Source organism: Cavia porcellus, unplaced genomic scaffold (genome assembly GCF_034190915.1).
Source record: "Cavia porcellus strain 051 isolate PalLab524CR breed Dunkin Hartley unplaced genomic scaffold, mCavPor4.1 scaffold_9, whole genome shotgun sequence".
In the NCBI taxonomy this organism is placed as follows: domain Eukaryota; kingdom Metazoa; phylum Chordata; class Mammalia; order Rodentia; family Caviidae; genus Cavia; species Cavia porcellus.
The window spans coordinates 29604264-29629937 of NW_026947492.1; the positions used below are offsets into that span (position 1 = coordinate 29604264).

General features: G+C 35.1%; 1 protein-coding gene across 1 annotated transcript in view; it reads right to left on the reverse strand.

The window, feature by feature from the left end:
• Window positions 1-25674, reverse strand: part of Gucy1a2 (guanylate cyclase 1 soluble subunit alpha 2) — a 291599-nt gene that overhangs the window by 234547 nt on the left and 31378 nt on the right. The window contains exon 3 of the mRNA XM_063256136.1: window positions 23217-23338. Within this exon, the coding sequence (XP_063112206.1) occupies window positions 23217-23338 (122 nt within the window). The remainder of the gene's footprint in view (window positions 1-23216; window positions 23339-25674) is intronic.

Here is a 25674-nt window from a genome sequence, read left to right on the forward strand (position 1 = left end):
ACCCTATAAACCAAATCCCGAAGAACAATTTCTCTAGGCTACCACCATTCTAGATGGTGCTCTGGCGCTCTCCTCTAAAAGCAAAGTCTTTTATCTTTGCAACTCTGGGGCTGCAAAGACTGAAATCCTCTTGGTTCTAGTGACATCCTCAGCCCACCTTTTCTGTTGGCTTCTTCTGAAAAGGTTGGCTTTTGCTTGCTAGTCTTTTCAGTGACCAATTTCTGTTCCATTTTTGCAAGCCACTGGAGTTTCCTTTCTAGCCAAACTCACATCATTTTAAATCATTCTAGATCTTTGTTCTTTAAGTTCAACAAAAATCTGGCTAAAAAGCCCCAACAGTAGCCATACTGCTATCTTAACATTTTTCTGCCTTGAAATTTCTCCAAAGAAATTACTAGTCTATTGTCTTCAATCTGAGTTTCAGCAAAGATCTCTGGACATGAGCAAAATGCAGACAAACTTTCTGCCAAGGTAAAACATGCATCATCTGGAGTTTAACAGCCAATGCAGCCCCTCCTCCTAGCAGAAACCTCCTGAGCCCGTCTTTACCAGCACAACTTCTGATATCATACTAGTCTTCTAAATTCTGTCCAGATTTTCCCATGAGGTCAGGCTAAGGGATTACAGCTCCACTTTCTCAGCCAGCACCTCGGAAGCTTTCCTCACTCTTCCCCTTCCCACAAGCCACCTTCAAAGGTTCCTAAACTACACGGCAAAGTACAGTTACAGCAATAACTCCACTTCTCTGGTACAAAATTCTGCCTTGGCTACTTTTATCACTGCTAAAAAATATATCCAATGTCCAAAGTTAGAAGTGGAAAGATTTTTTAACTCACAGTATACAGAGGTTTCAGTCCATAATTGGCTGGCTCCATAGCAGCATGGCATACCAGACAGCCACTGCAGTGGAGAAACAGTTCATGGCTAGTACAGGAAGGAGCAACCAAGCAGGAGAAGGAGGCAAGCCTATTTTTGTTCCCTATTGTAGACCTAGGCTACTGAGTTTAGAGGGATACCAAACCAATCAGTGTACCAATTTAGCAATCACATACCTTCAGTCCCAGCATCACACAGTCTAGATTCACCTCTGAAAAAGCCTCACCTGTGACTTCATGAGGCTTTGGGAGGACATCTAAACCCAAACCATAACAGCCTTCTTATACACTAACAGTAAAAACAGAGAGTTTCAAGTAGTATGCTAATATTTTCATATATTATTTAATCCTTTTCAAATCCCTATGTAAGAATCTTTATTCCCCTCATTTTATAGGTAAAGAACATTAAGAAATTTCTTCAGGACTACACAGCTGTATGTGGCACAACCAACTCAAAGATGAAGTCTGTATAACAGTGACCCTTGCCATAAGCATAACACCAAAAGAGTAAAACCTCTGCACATGCCAAAGTACACACATTCTCACTATTACATCATCTGGATCAACAAATACTGGCTGAACATTGTATCACTGAAGTGAACAGAAAGAGTAACAGAAGACATTCAACAGTTATCAAATCAAGTAAGATCAAATCAACAAGATCAAGTAAGATTAGGACAGAAAAGATCTCAAGGGATTTGTCAGTCTGTGGGGGCTTTTGACAGAGCAGCTTCGATGTAAACAAGGTGGAATTCAGAGAAGTGTTGAACTGAATAGAGATATTATACAACAAAATCACAATCTATGAAGTACACATAAAAGGCATAAACCAAGCAACACTGCAGCTAAGCATATAAAGCAAAAGCAGATAGCAATTCATTGCAAATGGGTATGGGATTTCTTTTTTGGAGGAAAACGTTCTAAAGTTGTTTTAGCAGTGGTAGCACAATTTATAAGTATCTCTTGAGTCTTACATTCTAAATAAGTGAATTTACTCATATGTGAATTATATTTCCATAAAGTAATTATATATTCTTAAAGTTAAGAGTGAATAAAACATTCCAATTATAATTAAGATGGGAAACTTCATTAGCTCTCTTAGGATCATATGTGTCTTCCAGATAAAAAGGCAAAGGCATAGATAAAATAAATAAAAATACATACAATAAAACAATGAGGATATTAAAAGCCTTAAGAAAAATAAAATTTTAGTGGAAAACATGAAAGTGACTATCAGGACCAAAAAGATAAACAAAGTCATGAAGAAATTAAATATTAACTACAAAAAAATTAACTGAAACTAAGGTCAGAAAAAGAATTTAAAAACGAAGAAACTCAAAAGCATATATAATACACACACACACACACACACACACACACACATATACACAGTATTTATCGTGCATTTACAAAGAAATTGCAAAACCTGCTCAAATCCTTAGTTACAAAATCTCACATTTCTTTCTTTCTTTCTTTTTTTTTTTGTCCTGTTTTTTGGCCTTTTTTTATCGGTACCAGGGATCGAACTCACAACTGCCTGCTTGCAAGGCAGTCACTTATGCCACTGAGCTAAATCCCCAGCCCCAAATCTCACATTTCTAATATCAATAAAAATTAATAATAAACGTTTTAAATAATAAAAAGGTGTGAAGACAATCTTATCTACTTGGAAATTAGTTAAGAAAACCCATGGATCAAAGAGAAAATCAAAACTGAAATTATAACTTACAAAACTCAATGAAAAAGCCTACATCATACAAAACCCTATAAAGAACAACAAAAACTATACTCAAAAAAATGTATGCTGTAAATTTAAGCAACAAAAATAAGAAAAGCCAAAAAAAGCTTCTAAATTGAGAAAATTGTGCCAAGTATAAGAAAAATAAAACATCAGGAAGAAGAAATATATAAAACAAAAGTTAGTCAAGAAAATTATATGAACATGAAATGAGAAAAAAGACTAGGTACACATTTAAAAGAAAGTGGAACACATGCCTATAATCTCAGCTACTCAGGAGACTGAAGTTGGAGGATCTCAACTTGGAGCCAGCAGGGACAAACCACAGGGTCTCAAAAAGCAAGCAAACCAAAAAGGTACAGGTGTGAAGATGCAAACCTGTAATGCCAGTTCATGGTCCGGGGAGAGTCAGAGAGAAATGGAGGAATAAGAAAAACCCATGCAGCTTTCTGCAAACGTGTGTGTAATGGAATGGATGTAAATGGATAGTTGGCAAAATATAAATGACTATACTTGTTCCAGAAAGAAATAGGTAGTCTGAGTTCTGGCTAATGTATAAGAAAGAAAATAAAAATTCTAAAGTTATTTATAAATTGTCAACTGTGGAAGGAATTTTTAACTACTCAATTTTTTTCTAAGTCTATAATAAAACTTTTTAAAGTCCAGTATAATATACTAAGTCTAATTTGTTTTATGAATATTTTCTAAAATAGTGACAGGTAGAATCTAGCAATTTACACAGGAAAAATACATCATAGTACTTATATCAGAAATAAAAGACAGTTTAACAGTAGAAATCTATCAACATAAATTATTACATTTGTAAAATTAAATAAGAAAATAAAAGGAGCTGTCAGAAGATTCTGAAAAGCCTAAGATTCAACTGACAACCTTAATAAAAATTTTGAGTAAAATAAGAATATAAGGAAATTGCTCAAGTAATAAAAAATAAAACTATTTTCCAAAAGCAGAAGCAAAGCTTATTCTAAATAGTGACAGATTAAAAATCATTTCAACTAAAATTAGAAATTAGACAAGTATACTTGATGTCCCCTTTGCTATTCAATACTATCTTCGATATTGCAGCAAGAGCTGTTAGATATGATAACAAAATAATTAATTTACAACTTGGAGAGAAGATTAAAGTGTCATCTTTTTGCAGAAATAAATCTGTGTATATGAGATTTTTTATCCTGCAGAAATATTTTTTAATTCAGTGGGAAAAGAAGGGTACTAGCCACCTGGTAAATAATGCAATTATATTTCATCTCACACCTCAAATTAAATTTATGATCAAGGAAAAATTTAAAATCAGAAGACACATTTTAAAAGAAAATCTAATAGAGTATATGCATGTCTTAATTAAAGCAGGCAAACATACAAAAAGGACTTGAAAACATTTGACTTGTACTCTACAAAGCTATGATAAAACTGTCAACAGTGAAGAGAATATGATTTTATTTTAGTTAACACATAGGTGTTTTGTATTCTGCGTATGTTCAGGAGGCATCTCCCCTGAATATTACTACTTTGTTTTGGTTGCCATGATCAGTTATTTTATTCAGCTTCCCAATTTTCAGCTTCTTCCAGTGTCTCTCCAATCTATTCTCCACACATCCTCTCTACATAACAAATCTTATTACCATTTCTTTGCTTAAGACTGTCCACAGCTATCCAGGGTCTTTAAAATGAAGTTCAAACTCAGGAGAGCTTAACCCACTCCTGACTTGATGCACGTGGTCCATTTGATCTTTCAGTGCTCCTATTTCACCACTTTACATTTGGACATGCTCAACAACCACTCACTTCTGGGCTTTTTAGTACCTGCTGGTTTTGTGTTTTGTTTTGTTTTGTTTTGTTTTACCAGATTTCTGTTCCCCTACCTAACCCACTTAGGTATCTGCTTACTCTCAGCTTACATATTTTTAGATCTAAATTTGTCCAGAATCGTTTCCTTGACACTTTAAAACTGAAACTGATGCTTCTATGTTTTAGATTTCCAAAGAATATTGTGATTATCCGCATTATAGCTTTTATCACAGAATAACTGCTGGTTTTCTGCTTTCTTAACCAGACCTAATCTCTTTGAAGAGAAGGTTTGAATCCTGCTCATCATTTATTTATTCCTTCATTTCAAACAAAAATATCTGTATCAGTTTCAGAACTGAGCAGAGGTGATACATGGTTGAAAAAGAAGTGAGCCTTACTTTTACTATGTGACAATTAAAATAATCCAAAAATAATTGTACTCATAAACTTAACAACTGTAATAGAAAACACAAATAATGATGGGATATATGGTGGTGAGGGGCTAAATTATTTAAAAGCAGATTACTGGAGTCACAGAAAGCTTCCTTTAAGAAGTGCCACATCCAAAGGATACAGAAGAGTTAAGCAGTCTGCCAAGAAGCTGTTAGGAAAGGAACGTAACAATTCCATGCCAATGAAACATATATGCAAAAGTCCTGGGAGAGAAACCAACAGAGAACTTTCAAGAAGCTAAGTGAAGACTATTATTGTAATCTTTACACATGGCACAATGTTTCGTCTGTAGTGAATTTTTTGAATGAACAGATAAAAGAATCAATCAATTAATAAATGATCAAATAAATATAGCAGTGTGTGAATTATATGATTCTAATTTATGTGAGTCTAATATATATATATATACACATATATATATATACACACACACACATAACATATATAATATGTATTATTCGTGGGCATATGGTATGAATAATACATATTATATATGTTATGTGTGTGTATTATATATATATATATATATATATATATATATAATACACACGTGTCTATAGATAGGCTTTTTTACTCATTGCTGACCAAATTATGCCACATGACTAATTTGATAGGAACAAATACTTTCTATTTGATATATTCTTGCTCTTTGGTCAACAAATAGTCACTGGTGTTGATTACTAAGAAATGGACTATTAGAAAAGCACATGTAAAATCAGACAGCTTTATCAGGGCTCTGTACTATGCTTCCTGGTTAGGTAAAAAAGCGTTTATCACATTCTTCTGCCTTCTTTTCCTAGCACCATAGAATGTTGCTGCAAGCCAAAAGCCCAGCAGCAATGTGGTTCAGAGTTCAGAACTCATATACGTAAGCTAATTACAAAGATAAGCTGCAGGAGCACTTGCTGATGCTCTGACCCACACTTGGCCCTGTTTCTGAAATGCAATCTGCCACACTGTGAAAATATGGCAGAGGTTCACAGGATTTGTAGAGAGCTACAGAGAAGCATCCTACCATTGCCCACACCCACATTTTTACCAGTCTTTTACCTGCTGAAGATGAGGGAGGAGAGTGCTATATAAATACATGGATTCTGGCTTCACTGTTGATGACTAGCCCTAGTCAAATTGGAAACCACAGTGCTGGCACCAAGAGAGCATAATTTCCACATGGATGGATCCTCAGAGGGCTTACTCAGAGCTGTTAATCACTGCTAATGCCTCTTTGATTATTATGCTTTTTAAAATTTTTAAACTGTGAACTCCCTTTTGTCCATCAGTAGCTCCAAAAAAGTCTTGGGAGCTGTAATGCTTTCCGTTCTGCACAGAGAAGATTAACATTTAGATTAATTTTTACAAAGTTATATATGGCAAAAAATAAATTTTATGAGCATCTGAATTTTTTTTACAATTTCCCTAATTGAATTAGATAATGAACATTTAGCCTAATTCCTAAAATATGTGTTTCATTAGTCAAATGGCACCAGGTTTTAAGTATGACAGAAATGAGTATACTGTATTATCACGAGTCCTGCTATTACTGTAGCATCTGAAAAAATTTTTTTTCAGTTTTCACAAGCAAGCAGTTCTAATACCTTTATACTTTTGGATGATGATAGCATGTCATTATGTAGATACTGGCTTAAAAGATAATTTGGGTGTTGCATTGCATCATATCAATGATGAAGCTATCAAATGCAGTGGAATGCCACAGATAACCAATCTAACCTCCTAAACAGCAGCATTTCTTCCACTACTAAATATCATCAGTAACAAACAATTCATGAAGCCTACTCTCCCAATCCTGAGTATTTCTAAAAGTTACAAGATGTTGCATCTTACATTTAAAATTTGTTCTTATAATTTTAATCTACTACTTATGGTATAAACTCTGTAGTGATTTAAACAAATCTAACTCCTCTCTTTACAGAACTCCTTTAAAGTACCTAAGAAGAGCTCTTATATTGTCTGTTGTCTTCTCAGCTTACATTTTTAAAGAACTAATTCAAAATGCATTAAAGGCAATACTAAAGAACAGTTTAAAATAGAACATCAGGAAAGACACATGACATGTGATTTGGAAGAATATTGTTTTAGTCAGGAGATGCAAGGAAAATAACTATATACATGACATAATTTATAGTATTATTTTGTAATAGTCATCCAAAGAAATAACATGAAAAGTGCAGGAAATCTGTCCACACTGAAGACCTGGAGAATCTACCTGAGAGCCAGGATCCCATTGCAATATCCTGCAGGAGTTCATTTGAAAACCTAGAGCCCATGACAATGTCTCCAATGAGTCCAACTGGAGGCCTAGAGCCCATGAGGACAATTCATGCAAGTCTGTTTTACAGATCTGCCCTGGGAAAACCCCAGTGGAAGCTAGAAAGTATGTGGCAGTAGGATGAAGGATCTGTGCCAGTATGCTGAGGGTTGTGCACTGGAACCAGGAAACAACACTCAAAGTAAGCCCCAGAGCTCTCCCAAAAAGTATCGCAATCCTCGACAATGAGGTCCTAAGCTCCTCTGATAATGAGAATGGCCAAGTCCGTATCAGGAGGCCAGCACAAGCTTCTCCTGGAGACGGAGCAGCACACTGTCTTCCACTCCAGAGCCAGGAAGTGACGCCAAAAGAATGAACTAGAGAAGTCTCAAAGTGAGCTACAGCCATTCTCCATTCTCAGCAGCAACAAGGCCCCGAGCTCCTTTGATAACATGCAAGTTAATGTCAGGAAAGAAGTTCAACAAGCTCCTTCAGGAGCACCCACAGTGACAGCAGAACTAACAGCAACAACACTAAAGAACTCTCTTCCCCCACTCCCCCAGGTCTCTTTTTTTTGTTTGTTTGTTTTGTTTGCAGTACTCATGACGTCACATTTGTCGGGTAGGTGTTTATGCCCCTGAGCTAAATCCACGGCCCTCCAGGTCACCTTTTTATGCTGACAACAACCCCCTGGTGGGCCCTCTACACTCAGCATCACGCTCATTCAGTTCAGCTGGTATTAAGTTGACCACATTTTCAATCTACCACAGATACAAGCTAAGCTTTGGAAGCAAAGAAGAAAGCAGTAGAGATACAGAAAGTCTATTTCAGATTTAAAAAATAAAAATTAAACAAAAGGAGCTATCATGAGAAGTTCTATGCCATGGTTACAGTCGTGTAAGCACATATGCTTTAACTCATTAAAATAGGTCTACCTATCTCTACTCAATAGAGTGTATACTTAAAATTGTTTTGCAGTACTCTCTGGTTTCTTTGCCCCATGTCATCCATATTTTTCATACCCAGTTGGACATTTCCTTTCAAGTGCACACACAAAATAACCAGCTATGAGTAAGGAACCAACATTGGGCAGTGACAATGAGTGTCAATAGAATATGTAGGGCTCAGACCCATATCCACTGCCTATTTAGCATCCTGGGTAAGGCCACCCTGGAAAATGTTGAAGTTAAAACTCAAAGCACAGCAACTAGTCATACTTGTTACAGTCTCAAAGCAGAGCTGACAGAACACTGAGCTGTGTTTGTCTTTACCACACCCTGCCGAATTCCACACAGAGAACACGTGGAAAAGTCTAAGAATGTAATAACTGACAAAAAATGGTCATCTTTTAAAATTGGGAGGCGAGAAGACAATCTATAGTTATACCTTGATATGCTACTGCTTTGAAACCCATTGAATTTGGCACTTCAAGTATTTATATGGGAAAATGTTATCGTAGAATTCAACATTTGTCACACACTGCACAGGCAAGCTAGAACATCTTGGGTCAGTTGCCTCATGACTCACTGCCCTTTCTGGTCAAAACAATTTGTTTGGTACTCATCATTTTGGGACTTTTCACACCTCCTGGAAACATTCAAAGAGTACCAACAAATCACTGTATACCTGAATTCTTCCATTATTGCAAAAGAAACAATAATCTGCTTGGTTGAATTATTTGATAAAAGAGTCATTTTCATAAATTCTTCCATTTTGTAACAGATTTTTTTTCTGTGTATTCTTCCCATTTTTGTACATATTCACAATGCTTTATAGTTGGATTTATAATGCTCATAATGTATATAAATACTTTGCATTTTTCTTCTTGAGTAATAATAAATCTAGACTCAGTGTTTCTAGCAGCCATCTCTCAGCTGACTCTTGACTCTGTAGTTGCCTTAAATTGAACAGAGATGCGTGGCTCCATTATGGCCTTCCTTTGACATCCTGCACCCAAAGGTAGGAGAAGTATTTGGGAAATAGAAAGTTGTAGTATGAAGATTCTACTTTCTTGACGTAATTGGGAAAAATTATGAAGAGATCAACTGAAATTCTGCTGTGATGGTATCACATAGCAATTTAACTTCTCCCATAGCCCCATCTACTTTTTCCAATCTTCACAAGGAAATACTCTGGGGAAACCTGTCAGGTACAAACATGCTACTTTTCATGAAAATAAAGGATAACTCAGTGGAGGTGTGTCATGGTTTATGTCTGACCTCATGAGTTTGCATTGTGCATTTGTGATTGGTTCATTGTCTAGTGCTTGGATTGATGGTGTCAGTGCTACACCCACAAAGCAGTGGAGCCAGGATGTGATGTAATGGCAGGAAGAAGGTGTGTCTTGCTTTTTTGCTGGCTCCTGCTTGCTGTTTGCAGTTGCCATGAACTGCGGTCAAGCCATGCCTGCCTGCCTTGGAGCCAACTGAGTGTGGACTGAAACCTCCAAAAACTGTAAGAAATAAACCTTTCCTTTACCAACTTTGGGCTTCAGGTATTTTGACTCAGCAACAAGTAAAAAGTAACTAAGACAAGGTGAGAAGCACCTTGGATTATTCCCAGGCTTCAAGAATCAATGGGATTTCCCTGGTTGGATCAGTGATCCTGAGTGCAAATCTCTACCTGATTCTGTTCCCTAAGGAGGCAAAACTGTAACATCATAAAGATTTTCCCATGCTATAGCATAATTTTTCAATGTTTCTATTTAAATGACTGTTCAATAGTCTACATAAAGTTATATTTTAATTGACCACTCCTTATCTTTGAATTATTTGTTATTACCAATATTTTGTCAATATAAAGAACGTTTAGAGCCAGGCTTGGCGACACACACCTATAATCCTAGCACTTGGCTGAGACTTGACGATTCCAAGTTTGAGGTCTGCCTGGTTACATAGCAAGACCTTGACAAAAAAGATGAAACAAAGAAAGAAAGGAAGAAAGAAAAGAGAGAGGCCAATCAATAAACCTCCTGAAGTCATTATTGATGGTTCTGTTTTCAACTACTTTTTAAAAAAAATTCTCAGATAGAAGTTCTTACTAAGACAAAAATATAAAGGTCTTCACTTCACTGACATTGAAATTTTATAGATTACATTATTATAAAGGTAAATTCAATACAAACGTATTTCACCAGGATGCTAAAGAATTTGGACAAATTCTTTTCTGTACTAACATGTCTTCAACACAAATATCAAAATACAATGTTTGAGAATTCCAAGTAGAAAACAGAGAGTTATATAATTAACTTATGCAGCATTCTAGTATAGTTGACTGAGTCTATTCATACACAAAGCCATAACCCAATACACAATTCTTATAAGTATTTATAGAATGAATAAATGAATATCCAAGTTACTTTACATTTTAACATAGTCAAGGAGGTGCTTTAATGAAGAAATGTAACAGATAACACTAAAAAGGTGGACTGTATACTAACAAGCCATTGGCTTTACCTTCTTAAAACATACTCCTTTGAAAGCAAAGGTGATCATTGTGGTGACAGTAATAAAACACATGTGGGTAGGTTAGATCCTTTTTCATTAAGATGTTAGCATCAGAGATTAAAATACAGTTTAGAAGAAATGCACTAAAATCAATAAAATGCAAGAAAATCAGAACCAACCAAAAAATACCAGTCAAGATTATAATTATTTCACCAGGACACATGCCATAATTTCTTAGAAAGGAATGTCAGAAATCAGAAGATATTGAGCTTAATCTAAAGCCTTAAACTTTGTGACAAGTAGGAAAGAAGAAGACTATAAATTGTATTTGTTGTATATGGTGCAACATACTGGCAGATCCTAATAGTACAGAATAAATGTCATTTTCTGTTCTCATTTCTCACATATCCCAGAAGAATCATCTCCCGAATCAAACTTCTTTCTTCAATACCTCATGTTCACACATTGGTCATTCAAGCCTGTGTCATATTACCTACATTCCTACTCTTGGAATGCCCAAATGAAAGGTCATAAGCAGAGAAGAAAGAAAAGCACCCCACTCCTTACTGAGGTAAATCAGGAAAACATATGTCCGTCCTTAAAAGGAGCTGGAGATGCTTCACATGTACAAGGCTTAGGATTTGATTACCAGTTCCACAAAAATAAAACCACACAGTAGGTAGAAAATGTTAAAAACAAAAGCTGAAAAACAAGGAAACAGTACTAAAGATATGGTTTATTCTATTAAAGGCAGGTTTAGGCGTATTTAACCCAAAAGAGATATAAAACAAAAAATATCTAAATTTAGAGCTCTTCTTTAAACTTTCATCATTGCTACAACACTCTTTAACTCCTAAAGAAAACAAAAAGTTATATGAGAGATCTCTCTTAAGATGTGAAAGCAAACAAAAATGCATTATCCAAAAGGTCAACTAAATCTAATACTTGACAGAAAAAAAGATATTACAAACCTGTAAGGTCTTGAATTCATACACAGAGAAAGATGTCACACTTCTTTCAAAAAGAGTCATAATTAAAAATAAAAGAGCAAGTAGGCTTTTCTCTTTTCAGCCTTGCCAGAATATTATTGTTTTTTTCTTGCTGTTTTCCAGAGATGTCAACAATCAAAATACTTTTGTTTTTTCTATCCCACTCACAGTGAAATGGTTGGCCCTAGGAAATCTAGAAGACAAATAGATATTTGAGCTTTGGGGTGTGTGTGTGTGTGTGTGTGTGTGTGTGTGTGTGTGTGTCTATGTGTGTGTGTGTCTGTGTGTGTGTTTGTCTGTGTGTGTGTGTGTGTGTGCATGTACAACTATGGGGATCTCATTCCAAGTGCATAGCTCTTGATATTAACAATCATACTTTTAAATAATTTGTCTTTAAAACTAAATTCTGTGTGTAGAATCTATACTACAGTAAAGCTTATTGTTAATATCTTGGTTTCACTACTGAGAATTATTCAAGTAATTAGATAAGCAAAATGAGTACAAAGCCAAATATAGTAAAGTCCCCATTTAGTAATTTCAACATTTACTCTGTACCATACATCTCACCTATTAGCCTATATTGTATTTATAGTGCACTAAGGTGAGAGTGAAGACAATAATCTGTGAATACCATTGCTATTTGAGTTTTTCTCTCCCATTCGCAGGACTAGATCCATCCCAATGTTTAGTTTAAAATGTTCTTTCCAAAGGAACAAGACTATAATGTAAGACAGCACAAAATTGTGCTTGTGTGTGTTGTGCATGTGTACATGCATGGGGATTGAGAGAACAGGGGAAGCAAGGCAAAAAAAGAAAAAGCAAAAAACCATAAAACACAAATGATAGAATTTCATGTTTGTTTAGGATTCTAAGTTTGAAGTGTGAATATAGTTCACCTAAATTCAATTATTTCTATACAACAAAGATTTGGGAAAAAATCATCTAAATGGATCCCAGTTTTGAAACTGATACTTTATACGGTTACCCTAAGTAAAGAAAAAATGCATATTCAACCTGTGCTGCATGGTGTGACCTATTACTAATTTAAAGTTCCAAGTAATAGTAATACCTTTAACCATCATATACGTATCAGCACAGGGATTTTTGACTTTTTGGAAATGGCTCACATTACACACCAATAAGCTCAATTTGAACACTAACTACCTAATTCATATGATATTCTGCCTCAAATAAAGTTCTGTTTAATTGAACACACTACTGTATGTAAATGCAAAACCACTGCTACTAAATATGGAAGCACTTTTATAGTACATTGCAATATTATCTAATAACTGATGACAGACTGTGAAAAATAATTTGCCCTGGCATTTAAAATGTCAGAGAAGCAATAAAAAAAGTCAGAGTCTACAGAAAAGAGTATGTTAATGACTGAAGAAGCTTTAAAATTCAAGCAAAGTATTGAGGAAGTCCAAAATTATAATAGTAAGAGCATTATAAGAAAGTTATATTCCTAGTACAGCTATGAGTCACTTAATATCAAGAAAATAGGTAACATAAGCAATAGAAGTAGTCAGTAGTTTTTGTTTTCTAAAATGTGTTGCTTGTAGATAGTACTATGTTAAAAAACAATTAATAAGATATTCTGCAATATGGAAAACCAACCACTTACTCTGGTATCAGTTTCCCTCCAACATTAGCCAAGCAGAACAAAACTGTGCTTAGATTCTACTGAAATTTCACCATGTCACTAAATCAGATGGATTATAAGTGAGACCACAAAAAATAGCTGGCGTCTAATGCAGACACTGATTAAGTAGAAGTTGGTGCTTTCATTGATGATACTAGAAATAATAAAATACATGTAAGTGTAAAAACAGACTGCAAAGTTTTACACTTACTTATGTTTGTTAGTTTAGTGTTGCTTTGTTTCAATTAGGACTATAATCCAGTAGAAACCAAAAGTCCCTTTGGATTTATGATCTATTTAAATCTACCTTATGTTTTTATTTTTCTTTTCGGTACCAGGCATTGAACTCAGATTGTATTTGCCATGTAGGTGCTGTGCTGCTGAGTCCTTAAATCTATCATTATCCCTGGCCCTTAAGTCTATCATTAATTAACAAATTTTATACTTAGAACAAAATCACAAAAATTTTTTTAATTCTCACATTGTTTTACCAAGTTTAATTTGTCAGCAATTTGCTTCGTTTAATTTCATACACACACACACACACACACACACACCATTCGAAAGTAAGTAGCAGATATTATCCCCCTTTTCTCCTGAGTAGCTAAGTATGTTTCGGTTAACAACTACTATCTAATCTTTACTTCACAGTCAAATTTTGCTTATTGTCAGCTAGTTTTTTCTCTATTCCAGGATACAGTATAACACCATGCTTTTCATTCATCTTTTGACTTTAGTTTCTCTTCCTCTAGAAAATTTCCTCAGTTTCCCTCAGCTCTCAAGCCATATTTCTTTACTACCTAAACTTCTGGGCACTCTGCCTTGGTGGTGTAGTTACAAAACGTTAAACATAACACCTGACCACTTGGTACCCATTTGAAGAGAAGGCCATATAAACAATTAGGAAGCAAGCTGTAACAGAAATGCAAGGAAGATTCTTCTCATTTTGATCAGCTCAAAGTTCTTGATCTCTAGATATTTTTCCAAATGGAATTAAGAAAATATTCCAGAATCATTATTGACAAGAATCATTCATGAATGTTTTTTAATTCAAAGTTTACCAAAGTAATACAAAGTGCTATAAAGTAGCATACAATAATATATACATACACAGTTGGGGCTTATTTAAGAAACAAATAGTTTTTATAACGTGTTACCATCATCATTTATTTTTGGAAACAGAGAAACATGTGGTATGGGGGAAAAATCTATACTCCTTTTCTGTAATTAGAAAATCTATTTTTAAATCCATTCTCAATTATTTGTTAGCTAAGTGATTTGGAGTAAGTCACACACTAAGCCCTAATTATTTCATATACAAGATGAGAATAATTCCTAACCATAGAGGTCAACAACATATGAAATAATACTTATAAAAGTCATTTTTAAATAGCAAAGCATTACCTAATTTATACATGTATACAAGTGTATATACATGAACTAATGCATATATACATATATCTCTGAATATTCTCTATGAAGAAAGACAGTGAGAAAAATCTTGAAGGTGCATTTGATTTGTAGATTTTTTTCTGACTGGATCTTCCTTTATCACTAGAAAAGTTTTGAATCCCACATTTGCCAGAACTTGTGGGTAGTGTTTCCAGTTTCCTCACGATAAATCTCTTCTAGTGGCTACATCTAAGAAGTCTTCTAATCTGTCCACAGAATTAGAAAAGCTCCTAAGTTCATGCTCTAAAACCTTCTCATTAGCATCTACACTAACAATTCAGGAGAGCATAAAACACATCTGCTTTATTTACTGTCAAATCTCTTCAGTCAGCACAGGTCTGACACATGGAAAGTACTCAGCAAATCCTTGTGGGACGAATGAACAGCAGTTGAGACACTGACCAGACCAAAAGTCAATGGCACAGCCTCACCGGCTCTTTCTTAAGTCAGCTGCCACCTAGACATCAGTAGGAAAACAAAACTTTCATCACCTCTACCTTAAAATGTTTTTTTAAAAAAATTAATCCCTGGAGCTTTCAAACCAGAAATACCACTGAAACAGCAAATAGTGTGCTCATATAGAAATCCTACTATAATTGCTTAAGGGAATACACAAATTTTTAAAGATTATCATTAATGTTATTTCAACTCTTACAGCTGTCACATATCATTGTCTTATTTTTCCTAACAACATACATCACTCTAAAGTTATCTTGTTTCTCTGTTATTTTTATTATCTACTTTAAACCTGGTCTGCTTTTTTCTGCTAATTATCAGTACCTAGAACAGTAACTGAAATTAGAAGATAATAAATATTGGCACTGATGGAAAAAAGTACTTGAAACTACTCCTTTAATAGTGCAACCATCACCTCTATAATATGTACAGATTTCACTAGACATCTTTTCCTATGGTTAATAGAATAAACTTCAATCCAAATGAAATTTTTCCCAGTGATCATTTAGAGCCCTAAGTTAAAGAAATTTTTTTGATTTGCAAGAACCCAGTCTCTTGATGACTAAATTCTCTCTCTAAAATGTTAAGGTTGAGTTTGAAACTAAAGCAAAAGCATAATGACAAATTAATAGAAGCGAAGGGAATAGCAAGCTATACAAAGATAGGGATTCATTTTAAATTTACACAGCTAAGAAAAAGAAGCCAGCAAAAAAGACATCATGATGTATGATGTATGATTTCACTTATATGACATTCTGAAAAACCTAAAAGTAGGAGCAGCAAACCCAGAGTACTTGCCAAGGATCTGGAGAGAATATATATAATCTTCACACTTTGCTTCATACATATAAATGTATGTCATTTGTGTGTGTATATATGCAAATAATATACACACATATGTTAAGGTATTCTAGGGTAGAAATAAACACCACAGTAGAAGAATCTAGATGTGTTACAAATGTGTGTGTGTGGGGGGGTGCTCACTAAAGGTGGTCAAAGATCCTGTCCTGCATAACCATGAAAATGAGTGAAGTCTTCCATAACTCTGTTTGCCAAAATTGCCTATAAGCACTATCATGTAGCTGGTAAAACTGCTTTGCATGGGAGTTTGTATTAATAAGTTTGAAACAATCATACATGTACCCTAGATTTGAATAACGGAGTAAATGTACCCAGCGTTCTCATCAATAGAACAGGAGGTTCCAGACAATTAAGGGAAGGGTCACAGTGGTTTCTGAAGCACTGTTAATGCTTTGCCATTGCATTCCTTTTAGATCTGCCTACTCCCTCTAATTATTTCTGGATAAATATGTAAGCAGAAAGTACAGTACAGAAGTCCTCTACAATTTACAGAGCCTTAACGCAAGGTCTCTGTTAGGGATTAATAAATAAGATGCTGCAACAATATTCTTCAATTCTTCCATTTAAAAAAATCATTGGCAGGTGGCTATAGTATGCATATCTAAAATCCCAGCACCCTTGGAGGCTGCCGGAAGATTACTAGTTCAAGCCCAGTCTGGGCAACTTAGTGACTTCTCAAAATCCCTCCTCAAAATTTAAAAATAGAATTGAAAAGTCTTAGAAAAGGTCAGAAAAGGACCTGGATTCAATCCGCACTGAAAAAGAGAGAGAGAGAGAGAGAGGCAACACCTAAATATGGCCCTTTGCAGCCTTTTTTTTTTAACCAGCCTAATAACATCTAACATATTAAGCCACCTGTATAACAGAATCAGCTTGAAATCTGAAGGTCAAAAGAACTGACCCAATGTTTATTAAAGCATCACCATGAATCATATTTGTTTCATGACAGTAAATATCATCACTCTAAATTTTCATTTTCAACACCTGAAATCTAAAGAAAAACCAGGATATTTGTAAATAGAAAATGAGCCAAATTACAATGAAACTGCACAGTCAAATTACAATGAAAGTTCATGACCCTCAGTACTGATGAGAAATCATCTTCAATAGTAATGATACTACTTGTCACACACTGACAAGTCACCTACGTACATTTTGAAAGAAAACAAAATAAAACAAACATTGCAATTCTGAAAATGCAAAGAACTAGAAAGACTATATAATTAGCACTAAAGGGATGATGACATACAAATCTCAGTCCAATGACCAAATAATAGAAAGAAGTAGTGCAAAGAACACGGTGAAGGGGGCTGGGGGTTTAGCTCAGCGGCATAAGCACCTGCCTTGCAAGCAGGCGGTCGTGAGTTTGATCCCCGGTACCGATAAAAATGAAAAAGACAAAAAAAAAAAAAAAAAAAAAAAAAAAAGAACACGGTGTTTTAGTCAGCCCGCCAGATTTAAATCCTGCTTCTGTAATCTATTAACTATGACCAAAACTGACAATGAAAGTAAGCCTCAAAAAGCACTAGTTAATTCATCTAAAATAAATGAGCAATATTAACCTCCCAGATCTGTTGCAAACATTATTTGTAAATAATAAAAATAAGAGCAATAATAATTATACCAAATATTTCTTACATATCAGACTATTCTAAGTACTTCTAAGTACTTAACATAAATTAACTTACAATATCTCCCCAACAACACCTACAAAGGAGACAAATATTATGTTATCTCTATTTGATAAATGAGGAAAATGAAGTAAAAAAGAGTAAATAATCACTCTAGTTCACACAGTATTAAGTAGCTGAAGCTGTATTTTCAACCCTAGTGATATATTTCTGCTCTTTCGCCCAAATTATTATATTGTAATTACATCATGAACTTATTGCCTCTGCCACAACTTTAATTTAAATTCATCTGATTAAAATACTGAAACTATTTGTAATGAAAGAGAAAACGATCAGTTAGCAAGTTATAGTATAAGAACTATATAGACAGAATGTATTTATAGCCATCAATCTTAATTCATCAGTAAAAATAGTTAATGGTTCTTCTACCAGCTAGTGCTTCAAGATGTTAAATATTAATCCACTGAATAATTATAGGATTAAGTTTATTCTGAATGCACAGCTCATTGCTGCCTGTGCGACAGCCAGAACCCAACCTTCTCCCAAGAGTCTGCGCCATTTGTAGACTATGGGGAAAAGAACAAGAGAAAGAAGTCCTCCCTGTGAGCCAGCACCATGTGTAGGCTGCCACCAGGCAGCCAGCCAGATCCCAGCCCCTTGGGCATGTGGGCTGGGAAACAAGAAGAGCTAACCCCTCTTCCATCCGAACTCAGCTCCACCCCACCCCAATGAGCAACCTGCTGTTCAGGAGATACAGGATGCAAGGATAGTTACTGAGGTGAAATGCAATTTGATGCTTGTGTTTGGTGTTTTACTGACTTTGCAGATCTAGGGCTGATGATCTGATCATTTATTCAGAGGATAATGGTATGCAGTGTGGAACCTGTGGGGGATCACCTCCAGAGAGTGGTAGCCATTGTTAATTCCCTATCATCTTGTTTTGAAATACTATATCACTCTCATTGTTTTTGTTGGATTGGGTTTTATTCTGTTTTGTTTTGTTTGATTTTGTTATATCTGATGGTATGGGCAGCTATTTCAAAGATAACAAGATATATTATGGTAGCCATTTTGGATTTACTATTATCTTGTTTTGAAGCCCTTTGTTGCATTCATTGTTATGTTTTTATTGGTTCTACTATGTTCTGTTTTGTTGGATTTTTACTATGTCTGAAGTTATCTATAGCTATTTTAAGGGCAACAAGGGACATTATGGTAATCGTTGTTGATTTCATATTGTTTTGAAGTCTTGTGTCACTTACACTGGTTGGTGTTGATTGGCTTTGTCCTGTTTTAATTTGCTTGATTCTATTCTCTTTACAATAAAATTAAGAAAAAAGAGTTTATTCTGAAAAATCCCTAAAGAAGAGGCTTTAATGTAAGGCTGATTTTTCAGTTTTTCCATCAATTAAAAAGGTCCCAAGGACATAACTCCAAATCATAATGAAACTAAAAGTTCACACAAGGGTTAATATCAACAAATTATTACTTCTGATAAGCAACAACACAAAAAAATTCCATAGCAGCTAAAGATTTCTGGAGTCTGTGGCACCATATAAAGAGCTCTGCTTCCACAGAACCATATTTCAAAACCTGACAGCAAGAAAACAGAGTGAGGAATAAGCCCCAGAGGTCGCTTCCTCCAGCTTCCTCTCTAACACTTCCCAAACAAAATAATCCCATGATAACATCACTCTTCTTCTGATTCTAAACGTGTTAACTTTTTGAAGAAGATAGAACACCACTGACAGAGCTTTTTGAAACATAAAGATGTTAATGAATGTCCTGTCATAGCACTTATCTGCTCCATTATTTTGAGAGAAAATGCCCTTAGGATGGGCAGTATAAGACTATGTTTTTTGAAATGCTTATCAAATAGCAAAAACTAATGTGCTACAATCATCAGTAAATGAATTAACCCAGAGCTATCATTTTTATTTGATTTCTGACCTAAGAGACATCTTTCTGCAGCACTGTCTCCCCGTCTTGTAGCTCTTGCAGCTCCACAACTGAAACACCCGCAACCTCCTCAGTAGCATCAAAACTCAATACAATGGAAACAGTCATAACTGCATTTAAATTTCACTCCTGATGGCAAAGAGGATGATGCAATGTGTCACCTCTTAGACTTAACTCTCTCCTCTGACTCTTTCACTACACTTCTTCAGTCCAAGCCACAGGGTCAAGCAGAATGCTGGAGCAGCAAATACGTCACAGAGCCTTTAACATTTGCTTCAACATTACCATTCAACCATTAACATTTACAAGAAAATACTAAATGGCATGCATTATAGAAGTATAAACACATTTTTTACTATTTAATTTGAACTAAAAATAAGATTTTCAAATTATGACTAAAGTAGGATTGTATCTTTCAGACAACTAAAATTAGATCATTTCAGTATGCAAAAGACATTACATACCAAATACAGAAGTAAACTTAACATTAAAAGCTTCCAGTTTAGAGGGCATTATTTATAATTATCTTGTTTTGCATAATCTTTTTCCAGAGTTTTAAGGGCTTTAGAGTACTGGACTGCATTGCCACAGTGATGACCAGAGCACCAAAATGATAGCCGGCTGGGAGCAAATTGTGCTCACTTTTCCAAAGAAATACATATATATATATATATATATATATATATATATATATATATATATATTATATCTGGGAAAAGTTTTCTCTCCAATTACCAGAAGGACATGAACCACTATCATAAGCATGAATTTTCCAGGCGTCCTACAGAGGAGGTGAGAAAAGAAATGCATGATGGAAACTGTAAACTGTACTTGTCTACCTCAAATCTCTCTCTTCTGGTCTCCCTCTCTCTCTCCAGATCCCCTTTTCATTCCTTGTTCCTAACCTCAAACTTCAGCCTGATCCCCCAGGAAATGGTCAAATTATATTGAAGTTTATGCTAAACAGATGGAAATGGTCATTTTGGAAGCAGAAAAGTTTGTTGCTATGTTCATATTTTCTGGCTTACAGCATCACATCTTTCTTGAGAGTAGGAAAAGCATAAATAATATACAAATATTAAGCACATATAAGCAAGCACATTTCCAGTCTCTATTACAACACTACAACAAAAAGTAAAAGCAGCACATATTCACCAGTGTAAACACACTTCCCTAAGTGACAAATGCAAATCTCACAGGTGGACCACTTCTCTGGAATAGCCACAGGGAAGGTTCCTATGAGTAAAGGTTTTTCTTAACCCATTTGAAATTCCATTCCTCCATGCCATTCTCCATCTCCTTCCCAAAAAACTCCTTTTCTTATATGTTTTGCTGTCCAATGAGCTGACCAATTTCTTCATTTTTATAAATTATTACAAAACAGAATTTATGTAATTTTTAAAAACATGAAATCTTAGCAAGTTAAGATCATAGCTTAGTGACTTATTAAAAGCAAAGCTTTTCGGGGCTGGGGATTTAGCTCAGTGGCATAAGCGCCTGCCTTGCAAGCAGGCAGTCGTGAGTTCGATCCCTGGTACCGATAAAAAGGAAAAAGACCAAAAAAAAGCAAAGCTTTTGTTGAATATGACCAACAAACCTCTTTTTGTCCTCAGTCCATATTTCAAGAGGGATGGAAAGAAGGCCATTACTCAGAAATCTACAGCTACCTTCTGAGCATATGGTCATCTTTTGTGTCTACAGCAACATGTGGTCAACAAGTGGCAGATATTTTATTTTTATTCTCCATATTTAAACTGTGCTTTAAAAATCTTGAAAACACCAATCATTACTTAGAGAAGGAAAAAAATCAGGTCTACTATCTCTTTTCTAAAAGACACAGTTAACTTCTAAATTATAAACATTTAAAACTACTAGTTCCTGATTATCACCAGGTGTCCCTAATATCACTCTTGCTGCTGTTTTCTCTCACTGCTTACTCTGTGTCTCCTGGAAGCACAATCTGAAGAGCAGCTAAGCTGTACCAGGCCAACAGTTTCCCCTCATGGTGGCCATGTTAAATTGTCAAACCCAGCATTTCTTCTCTGCATGCTTATGTACAACTCACTGATCAGTATGCCTTTAACACACTTTACATGAACAATGTTTTTTAATACCTCTCATTCCCCCTAACTCAGTGATTCTCAAACTATAGAACATAAGCAAAGGAGGTGCAAAGGGCAAGAAAACATTGATAAACTGGACAAGAAGCAATTTTTCAAAATGTTAAAGATCTCTCTATGGAGATTTTGATAGATCTCTCTTTGTGAGGTATCATCTTGCCCTACCCTCTGAAAATATGCCATGAGTCTTAACTGCAAAAATCAGAAAACTTTGATCAACTCTTAAGTAATGTCCAGCTGTGCCTGCTATAATTCTTATCCGTCATCCTCTCCAATAATAAGGTTTACTTCAGTAGTTTGATGCTCCCAAAATTTATAGTAAGAGTGAGATAAATGAATCTTTGGTCTTCTGTTCACTGTCCATCACTATCTTGTATCCTATTATAGATAAACCAGTTGTGTCCATCTATGCCTCCTCTCACAAAAGATCCATTTTCTTATTACAATATTTTGCATTTACAAAAGTTACCTAGGAGGAAAGAGAGGTCATTTGGTAGCTGCAGTACCAGCTTCAGTGTAAAAGTGATCTCCCTCTGGGAATTAGATACAATAAAGAAACCTACCAGTAGCTAGAGGTCACCCAGAATCTATGGAAGGATATCTCTGGAGAAAGTATTTTCCATAAAGGAAAAGAATGCCAGGCAAAGAAGTTTGCTCCAGTGTCCACCACTAGATTCTGAAGGAGAGGTAACCCTGACTTCTATATGGAAGCAATCACTAGGATATGTTGTTCTTCACTACCAGAACCATGAGCAATCTGTGAATTCCTGAGTGACATGGGAACAGCAGAAAATTCCAAACAGAACTGGAAAAGGTATTTTTTTGCTAAACACCTATGTACAACATTGGGGCAAAAAAATATGCTTGCATATCATCTACTTTGTATGAATACAATATAACTCTCACACACCAAAACTTTCAGGCAGTACAACAGTACAACTCAGTTATAGATACCTTAATATATACCATGATTCAGTGCAGTTTATAACAGTACTTTTAGCTATGTTAAATGCATACAAAAACTAGAAGATAAATACTGGTGTCTAAGATGTATACCTCCCAAACCCCAAGCAGAGCACCTAAGTACATGATCTGCCTCACTGATCAGGTCATGAAAGAAACTTCTGAGTCATAGAAAACATCATGAGTACAGGACTGACACTCTCCAGCCTCAAGCAGGACCTCCCAGGAATGAGAATATGACCTTGAGGAGAAGAAAGATTCTACTTTTTAACTTAGAATGATAACCAGAGAAATATGGATCATACTAGTCTTGTGATACTATCATGAATAGTTAGAGAAGCATTTTGGTATTGTATTTTTAAATTTTCAAGTAAATGGCATGTATGTAATTTCCAATCCAACATCTTCAAGAGTCTTAAAACTAAATCACTTGAAGACAAGATCCTGGTTTCAATTTGCCTACTCCCCAAGTCTCTCTTGAATAGAAAAATGAAACGTTTATATCTTTATTTTCCTCTTTTCAACCAAAAATAATAGATAGTTAATATACCTAGTATGTTAGCAGTACACTGAAGAATTCCTGAGACATCTTCAATTTCCTCTTTGTTGGAATAGTCTGCATAGGAGCATCTGTTAGAGATATTGTGGAAATTCTTTTCTGCATCCCTGTAACTAAGAAGAAAATAAAATTAGCATATGGGAAAATTTTTGAGAGCATTTGCAAATGCATTCATGCATACACATATAAGCACACAAATCTATGCTTTGAGCAAATTATATTTTAAAATAATTGAATCTTCAGACATACTTCTGGTATAACCCACCATTCCCAACAGTATTAGCAGGATGGCCCTACAATTGGAGGTGTCTACTAATAGAATAACTTTTGGCAAAATATTTTTCCCTTGTCCTCAATTTCCTCTTCCATAAAATGAGTGTAATATAATGAGTCTGCAAAACATATGCTTACGAGCTGGGGATTCAGTTCAGCAGTGTAAGCACCTGCCTTGGCAAGCGTTAAGTCATGAGTTCAATCCCAGTTACTCCCCCAAAAGAAAGATACATATGCTTAGAATAAAATACATAATCACCCAAAATGTTGCATCAGACATAGTAGGCAGTCATTCTTAATAAATATATGGAAAAGAACTAGATCACTTTTAAATAAAATAATTTACAGCTACAAAATTTGACCATAAAAGCATAAGTGGTATATTTGAAATTTGTTTCTTAGAATAATCAGGGCTTCCTCCTCCGCACATAATTTTACTTCTTACCCTGTGTTACAATTATTCTGGCTTAATCTGTCATCCATTGTCAAAAGAAGAAACGAACAGAAGGTTGGCTGTATAAATAAACACAGGGCCCACAGCAATAATGGGAGTAATAAAAGTTAATTTTAGATGACTGTGGGAAACAATAGTCCAGACGTCAACTAGATGTTGACAACAGTCCTAACTGTGATATTAACACAACAGTGTGCATCCTGCTCAGAAGAATAAAATGAATAGCATAATTCTGTGTATAACTTCCTTAAGTTTTATTGTTTAAAACATATAACTAATGAACAATGTATCTCAGGGATATTAATTATTAATTGTTTTCCATGATAGTTTACTACAAAAATTGCAATCAACACTGCCATAGCAAGCCATTTGTGTCAGTATAGGCCAGAAGGAATCATAGAATATAAACATGAGTAAGAACAGTTGGGTCAGACATGCTACAGACAGATATTTGGGTTTTAAAAAATTCAGAAGAAAAGAACTTCATAAGGAAATTGCACCTGGAATATGAACTAAGAATGTGTGGCTTTTGATATTAAGCAATGGATTCCTAACTTTCAGAAGCCCAGGGGAAACAGGGAAGGAAAAGCAAGAGATAAAGGAAATAACAATAAGTAAAAACCAATGCACCAAACAGTTGTTACCAGTGGTAATCATAATCAAACCAGCACGGTGATGATCTTGATGTACCAGGTCCTGCAGTGACTATATTATATGACTCAACATATTAAAATTTCATGTAAACATCACCCCAACTCTGTTGTTATTCTCATTTTTAAAATGAGAAAACTGAGTTTCAGGAATTCTAAGTAACCTGCCCAAAATGACAGTAAGAGAACACGCCTTTAATTCTATGAAGGTCTTATACATCTCCCTCCACATCACAATCTCTCCCCAAGAAAGACACACCAAGAGAAGAAAAGGCACAAGAAACTGTCAAAAAGAACATTAGAAAAAAAAATGCCATCATAAACCGATATTCCCCAATTGAGTTCCTTTTAACTACAAAACTGAACCCTGTCTGCCTCTATCGTCCACCCTTCACTGCCCCAAAAAAAAACTAGTCATTTCTGGAAGTTTTAGATTAAAAGGAATCTACATAAAGGGGGCACCCTTGCTGCCCCCTTACTCATTTTGAGTCGAGGGAAGAAGACTACAAACTGGAGGTTCCCTGAGTCAGCACCAATGTGTAGAGTTTGTATGTTTAAGCAAAGGCAGACACACTGTGGCAGAATATTAAGCATAAATTAGAAGCTATATAAAGAAATATGTGTAATTTATATCATGAAGAAAAGGACTTAGAATACTATAATGATAAATTTTACCAGTGTAAGGGGCAGGGCAGATCATTTCAACCTCTCATTTTATACCAACTTTTCCCAACCTTAATTTACTCATGCTCATTATGCTTCTAAAAAACATCTCTGAACGCACTTCTAGAGTATTATTTATTTATTCACCGCTCCCTCAGTCCCCCCAAAACGCTGGTCTTTCATATGTGTCAAGCAGTTATACAAGCATACGAATGTAGAAATAAACATGACAAATGAGAAAATAAGATAATATCATCTAATGACAAGCACTTCGAAAAGAAATTATAGAGGTTAGTACAACAGAAAATGACTGATGTTGGAGACTAAGAGAAAATAGAGTGCAACTTGAGATTATGTACTAAAGATAAGCCATTTCTGAAGAGTTGATATTCTAGAGAAACCTGATAAT